We start from the raw sequence: 7070 nt of genomic DNA on the forward strand, positions 1-7070 counted from the left end.
TACTATTACTACTAAGACATTCTCTCTCCTGCTTCTGTTTCTTTTCCTTCTTTCGACCAGGGTGGAAGAAGAAGAAGCAGATAGCCGTCGCATATCTCTGGATCTTCCCTTTCCTTTTGATCATAGCAGGGCTCCAAAAGAAGAAGAAGAAAAAAACAGAGGAATGGTGTACTTCTTCGTTTCCGATATGAAAGAAGAGATAGTTCTTCTTTCTTCTCTCTTCATTCATGTCTTTTTTTTGAGATCTTTTTTGCTTCTCTTCTTCCAGATTCTCCTCCATCATTCTTGCTAGTTACCCTCCCTCTTCCTCTTCTGTCCTCACTAGAGACAGAAAGGCGATGGAAGAAGGCAGCCAGCCTCTTGATCAGCATCGCATCATTCGTCATCTTCCTCCTCTCCATAATCTTTTCTTCTTTCAGAAGAAGAGTGAAAGAGGAACCGACTGTGGTATAGCCTTCTTGGTTTTTCTTGGGCGAGGATGAGAAGAAGAGGAGAAGAAGAAGAGGCGATCTTCTTTTGCAGTCGACTCTCAGGTCCCCGGCCAGTGTTCTTCAAAAGTTCGCCCTTCTGTTGTCGTATCTGTTGTATTCCCCATTTAGCTATGAAGAAGCTGAAGTTTTGTCGGAACTTTCTCGGTTAGCTTCTTCGGACAGGCGGGAGAGTCATACGAGTCGATACAGAAGGCTGCCGGGACAGAGGAAACACAGCAGGTGGTCTCTTCCTCTCTTTGAAAAGAAGGAAAGAACGGTGAAAGGAAGAAGAATGATGGTTTGTCGTCTAGGAGTGCTGGCTTCCTCGCTGGGGTTTGTTTTTTGGTTTCTCTTCTCGGGTGTATATACAGACAGATAGATACATACACACATACAGATCGAGACAGAGAAACAGACAGATACGTGTCTTAGGAAGGAAAGGGAAAGGAGGGCCAAGAAAAGTGGATTTCCTCCCCAGAGCGTCTTGTTCCTGCTTCGTACAGCGACTGACTGGGTTAATCAGAAGACGGCGAAGTGCTTTCACTCATGTTAAAGACGGGAAGATCTTAGGACTGACTCCACCCGGGGTTGCATCGGCCTCGGGTGAGTGTGTTGGTCTTCTTTCCCGCCTTCTCTCTTTCTTCCTTTCTTTCTCACGAGTTGTTTCTCACAATGCTCGTCGTTTTATGTACGGGACAGCTTCTTGTCGCTAGCCAGACCAGAAGGCCGGCAAGAATGAGAGGAAACCAAGAGAATCTACGTGCATATCTTCTATCTCTCTCTCTCTCTGTCTCTCTCTCTCTGTGGGTCCGTTACAAGAAGGTGTAGAAAGAGGTTGTTGATGAGGGAGAAGCACCATCATTCGTTTCTTCATTTCCTTACGCACAAGCAGAGCTTAGTTAGTCCTATCTTAGCGAAATGTGAGAGATCTTCTTTTTCTTTTTATCTTCCTTGTGTGTCGGTCTGTCGACTCCTTCGTCTCTTGACATAAATACCACGTCGTTCTTATCGCAGTCATCAGAGGATGTTTCTCTCACTAATGAATGTAAAGGAACGGGAAAACAGAGTTCACAACGTCTTCTTGGCTGGCTGTTCTGTTTCTTCCCTCCCTCCATCTACTTAGAAACTTCTACCTCCCAACATTAATCAACCTTTGCAGCGCTCGCTCAGTTGAGACAAGCTCGAGTGTATAAATGCCCCAAGAGATATACCACTGCTTCGTTGAAAGACCGGATCTCGTATCGTGTAGAGTCTCTCGTGCAGTAAGCATCAGTGTGTTTAAATACACAGTTTGTTGAGTGTATGTATGTAGTCCACCTTCAGAGTCCGCGAGGGAGCTTCCCTCCTTTCTATCGGTGAAAGACCAGCAGTGGTAGACGCCTTGCTGACCCCCTGAATGAACGTAGTCTGTGTTCTTGGCTAGGGGAAACTTTCTCGGAAAAAAAGGAGGAGTGTCTTCATGCTTCAACTAAGTGAAGACGTGCAGAAGCAAGCGGACTGTATTGCGGGCAGCAAAGAGTGTATGTATGAGGGAGGAGCGAGGGATCTGAAAGAACACCCTTGCTACGTATCGATAGTGATGATGACTTCCCATCTCTGTATGAGTTTGGTGGATCCGTAAGCCAAGCGGGCGACTCCAGCTTGTATCAAACTGAAGCGACAACAGTATGAGTAAATCGATCGCTCGGGACGACTGTAGCCCAGCAAAATTGCTTTTGTCGGCGGGAAAGAGTCGTGAGCAAGTCCTGCAAGTCAAAGGAATTATTTTTCGTTATCGTACTAGCGTATCATGTACTCCCTAGTAATTGCAACGGACAAATGGGATCTTTGGGGCTGTCTGTGCAACAGAAGTTAGAACTCGGATGTGCGTGCACTACCAAGTCTGAGATCTTGGGTGTCCGCACACCAGAGATCCCGCGCTTCGGTACTACATCATGGGTGTCCGTATACCAGATGTTTCACGCCTCGGGTGTCCGTACACCGGAAGCCTCACATGTCGTGTGTTGTCTGTACACCAGAGGCCCAGCATGTCGCGTGTCCGTATACCGGAAGCTCACGTCGGGTGTCCGTGACACCAGAAGTGTCATCTCGGGTTTGCGTAAACCAGACACCCTCACATCTCGGGTTTGCCTGAACCAGGTATCCTGAGATCTCGGGTGTGGCTAGATCGGACTCCCACGATCTCGGGTGTGCCTCAGCCGGACACCCTGGGATCTCGAGTGTGCCTAAAAAGGCATTCGAGATCCGGGTGTCGGTACTCCAGACGTCCCGAGATCACGGGTGTCAGCTTACCAGACAGCTGAGGTCTCGGGTGTCACTACAGCAGATACGTGAGATCTCGGGTGTACATACACCAGACATCCGAGATCCCAGGTGTACGTATACTAGACATCTCAGACCCCAGGTGTACGTACGTATACCAGACACATCAGATACCAGGTGTACGTATACTAGACATCTCAGATCGAGTGCGTACGCACACCAGATACCCCAGATCTCGGGTGTACGTACATCAGGTGTCAGCACAACTGACAAGTGAGATCATCGGTGTACGTACACGGGAGATCTGAGATCTTCGATCTCAGTACACCAGACATCTGAGATCATGAGTGTACGTACACCAGAGATCCCGGATCGGTGTACTTACACCAGACATCTCGACACCTGGGATCTCAGATGTCCCTACGCCACACACCTGAGATCTCGGGTGCCCGTGCCCGAGAAGTTTGAAATCTCACTTGTCCGTATCCCAGATATCTGGGATCTCGGGTGTCCGAGCGCGAGAAGTCTAGGATCTCGAATGCCAGTACACCAAGCATCTGAGATCTTGGATGCCAGTACACAGACATCCCAGATCTTGAGTGTACGTGCACCAAACATCCCAAATCTAGGGTGTGCGTACAGCGGACACCCGGGATCTGAGCCGTCAGTACACCGGGCATCTGAGGTCTCAGGTGTCTGTATCCCACAAGTCAAGGATACGACGTGTCTGGACGCCAAACGTCTGATATCTCGGGTGTCTGTGCAGCACTCGTGCGAGATCTCCGGCATCGGTGCACCACCACTGTGACATCGTCGATGTTTCCGCGACCCTCAAAATCCGAGGTCTGCAAGTGAAGGGTACGTCGAATTATCATGCAAAAGCAAACCAAGCATTTCTGCTTCACCCTTATTGAGAGCAGATGGAAACATTTTGGTTAAATTCAAATAGAAACAAAACCGATTTTCTCGTTACAAATGAAGTCCACTTTAGACAAGAGAAAACAAACGAACAACTATCTTTTCCATCACCCAACTGTCACCTCTCATCTCCTCAAGAGAACTCCTCTCATCGTATCACACGCACTCCAAGGTGTCTATACACCTCAAGAGAGTCCAGAGAGGTAGCAATCGTAGTGCTTGCAGCACAGCAGGACCAACAAATCGTCTTTTTGAGTCTTTCAACCCCACCAGAACATTTTCGTCCTCACCCTTATTCGCAACCTTCTCTTGACAAGCCTTCTTCTCTTCTCTCTTTTCCGCTTCCTGATCTTCTCTTCTTTCTTCTCTCAAAGTATTAACATCTCCCTTCTCAATAGAGCTAGACGATTGGAACAGACACCGATCTTCCTCCAAAGACTTCAGTATCTCTTTCCATTCATTCAAGTATTGTAATTTCGTAGCGAACTCTGCCTCTTTATGAAGTATATAGGCGGGCTTCCGTGGCGTCTTCCTCTTTTTCTTGTTCAGCTCTTGACTAGCCTTTCCCATCTTTCTTATTCTGTCAGCTTCTTTCTCCCGAGATTCTTCATCTTTGACTTCTCCTCCCTCTTGCATCTTCATTGGTGTATAGCTAGCACTATTCTCATCGTTACCGTCACAGGTATCACTACGTCTTTCTTCTTTCTTTCCAGTTCTTTCTGTCTTTCTATCGTTCTCGATCTCTCCGAAGTCTCTCGTGTCTCCATCTTCAGCAGAGTACTTTGCCTTAACTCTCTCGGCTTCCTCTGTACATCTTCCTATGTCGTTTTTCACTGGCTCTATTATGACCTTCTCCTTCTCTCTTGCCGTTGCCCTCACGGTATGTCTTTCTTCTTCTCCCTCTTCCTTTCTCTTGGAGAGAGAAGAGACAGCTGTAGAAGAGAAAACAGATGAAGAAGAAGAAGAAAAAGAAGAATACGACACTCTCCACTTGCGACAAGGAGAGATAGGAAGTTTTCCTAGAGTATACAACCCAACAGGATCTCTCAACAGTTCACCTAAGCCCCAATCCTTACAAATAAAGAAAACAGGAGATATCTTACTCTCTCTCTCCGAAAAAGAAGAAGATGAAGAAGAATGGAAACGAGATTCTGAAGACACATCATCCAAAAGAATCGCCGGGTTCATTACCCCCCTATCTTCCCACGTTTTAGCTTTCCTCGTATTGAAAGAGAGAAGACCATCCTGTTTTGATATATGTCCTTCTTTCTCATTTTCTTCATCTGTTTTCTCCCGACAACTTCTCTGTTCTTCTTCTTCCTCTTCTTCCTGTCCTACTCTGAGTGGTCCTACGGATTTCGCATCTTCCTTTGAGCCAGGTACCGTGTGCTCCCTGCGAGTAGAAGAACTCCTTTCTTCTTCTTCTCTTGACAAGCATCCTACCATGCCACCATCATCTTCAGTATCATCCTGACTTTGCTTTCTTTCTTCAAGTTGCGAAATCCTATTGTACTCCTCATGACGACTGCGGTCAAAATCTTCTCCAAGGACAGGAGGTAGAAGCAGAGGAATCTGTTGAGAATCTAAACAAGGATAAAACGGCGTCTTCCTTCCTTTTCCTAATGATGCCTTGTCAGATGGGTCATTCACTTCCTTCTTCAACCCTTCACTACCCTCATTTTCTCTTTCTTGCTTTCTATGATCTCGAAAACAAAATGATGAAGAAGAATTCTGAGCGCATGCAAAAGAAGATGCTATACGTGTAGAACGTCGAGGATACCGACGTACAGTCGGTAGTGAACCTTCAACCTTAGGGTTAAGAGGAGGAGGAGGAGGAGAAGAAGGGAAAGAAGAACGAGAAGAGACAGAAGGAGACGGGGGCTTTGCCTGTGAAGATCTCTCAAAAGAAGTTAACCTCCGTAGAGAAGTCTGACTTGCACACATAGCAGAGTGCTTATGACAAGAAGAAGAAGAAGTTCTGCGAGCGTCTTCTTCTTTCCTCTCTTCATTTCTCGGGGAGAGAGAAGAAGAGCGAAGCGGAGCACCATTAGAAGAACACAGAGAGATCTTTGCGTGACTATGAAGCTGATAGAGTACATGAAAAGCTTCCGGTAAAGGAATCTCATATCCTTCCGTCACACGAGTGTTAGGAGAAGGACAGGAACAACACGAAGAAGGAAGAAATCGAGGCGTCTCCCTAGCTTCTTCATCTTTTCCTGGAGGTGTTGGATCGCGGGAAAGACAACAAGAAGAAGAAGAGGGATCGCAAGGGTTGAAGAAAGCCCCAGGAAGAGGGGGAGGAGTCGACGTGAAAGGAGAAGACGAGAAAGAAAGATACTGTTTTTCTTTACCATCTGTCTTTCTTGTTGCTTCTTCTTGTGAGGGCATCCCCCCTGGAGCACTTCGGCAGTCTATCTTTCTCTTTCCATTCACCTTCTCTGGATCTCCCCTTTCGCCTAGTATATATCCTAGACATGCAACTAACCGAGTCCTCCTTATCCTTCTTCTTCTTCTTTTCCCTTCTTCTTCGTCTACTTCTTTCCTGTCTTTCCCTCCATCTTTGAACGCACTGAATTCTTCGTCTTCTTCAGTCGAAGACCAAGCAGAAGACGATGACGTTACAGACAAGTCATCTTCTCCTTTCGCTCCCATCAGAAGGAGAGAAGAAGAAGGAAGACAAGAGACAAGACCGCGCGGTTCAGGATAGTACCGATCCTGGCGATGCCTTTGCATAGCAGTAGAAGAGAGAGAGGAAGACGAGAAAGAAGACGACGAAGAAGGAGTCGAAGAAGCAGAAGAAGATGGAGCTTCTTCTATCATTGGTCCCTACAAGGTTAAGAATAGAAATACACGAAAGAGAAACCCTATGAATAGGAAGAGAGAATCTTCTTAATGAGGAAGTAAGACGAGAAGAAAGAGAGACAATCCACTACGTTTTTCCTTTCCTCTAGCTCTGCCTCAAAGATATATCCATCTATATGTATTCTGGCATAAGCCTATATATGCACGTATATACTTTTACACCTAGATATACTTCTATACCTCGACCTAGATATATCGCAGTCATGAGCGATCCTAGGATTGTTGTGTCTCCAGATATATCTACTTAATGTCTGAAAAGAGATACGTGGCTCTTAAGACTGAAGAAGAGCATCGAGTTTAGAGACTTCGTGTAGTAGAGAGAGAGGCACTGGTGGTCTGGAGGTTTGGCTTCATACTACGGAGAAATCTCTTACACGATGCGCCCTCATAAATCTATCTTCCACTTACATCCATATCCATCTCTTTTCCCTTCTTGACGTTCGGAAGATCTTGAGAAATCGTCTTCTTCTCTTCATTTACTTTATTCTGCTTTTCTGCATCTTTCCTTTCCTCTTCAAAAGTTCTCCTTCTCTTGTGAATTTCTTCTAGAGAGCCCAA

The 7070-nt window shown here is 46.2% G+C and overlaps 2 protein-coding genes across 2 annotated transcripts; one reads left to right on the forward strand and one right to left on the reverse strand.

Moving 5' to 3' along the window:
- On the forward strand, positions 1-2290 carry CSUI_011191 (uncharacterized protein; the record flags this gene model as incomplete). Its single annotated transcript, XM_068071292.1, has 1 exon — positions 1-2290. A coding segment is annotated over one exon (291 nt), but the record flags the coding sequence as incomplete, so codon positions are not given.
- A 1280-nt stretch (positions 2291-3570) lies between these two features.
- Positions 3571-7069, reverse strand: CSUI_011192 (uncharacterized protein). Its single transcript, XM_068071293.1, has 2 exons — positions 6921-7069; positions 3571-6476 (listed from the first exon to the last, which is right to left on the reverse strand). The coding sequence occupies exons 1-2, from the start codon at positions 6930-6932 to the stop codon at positions 3807-3809; spliced, it is 2682 nt and encodes an 893-aa protein (XP_067916732.1). The 5' UTR covers positions 6933-7069; the 3' UTR covers positions 3571-3806.
- Between the last annotated feature and the right edge of the window lies 1 nt (position 7070).

The sequence above is a fragment of the Cystoisospora suis genome (genome assembly GCF_002600585.1).
Source record: "Cystoisospora suis strain Wien I chromosome Unknown contig_10054, whole genome shotgun sequence".
Taxonomy (NCBI): Eukaryota; Apicomplexa; class Conoidasida; order Eucoccidiorida; family Sarcocystidae; genus Cystoisospora; species Cystoisospora suis.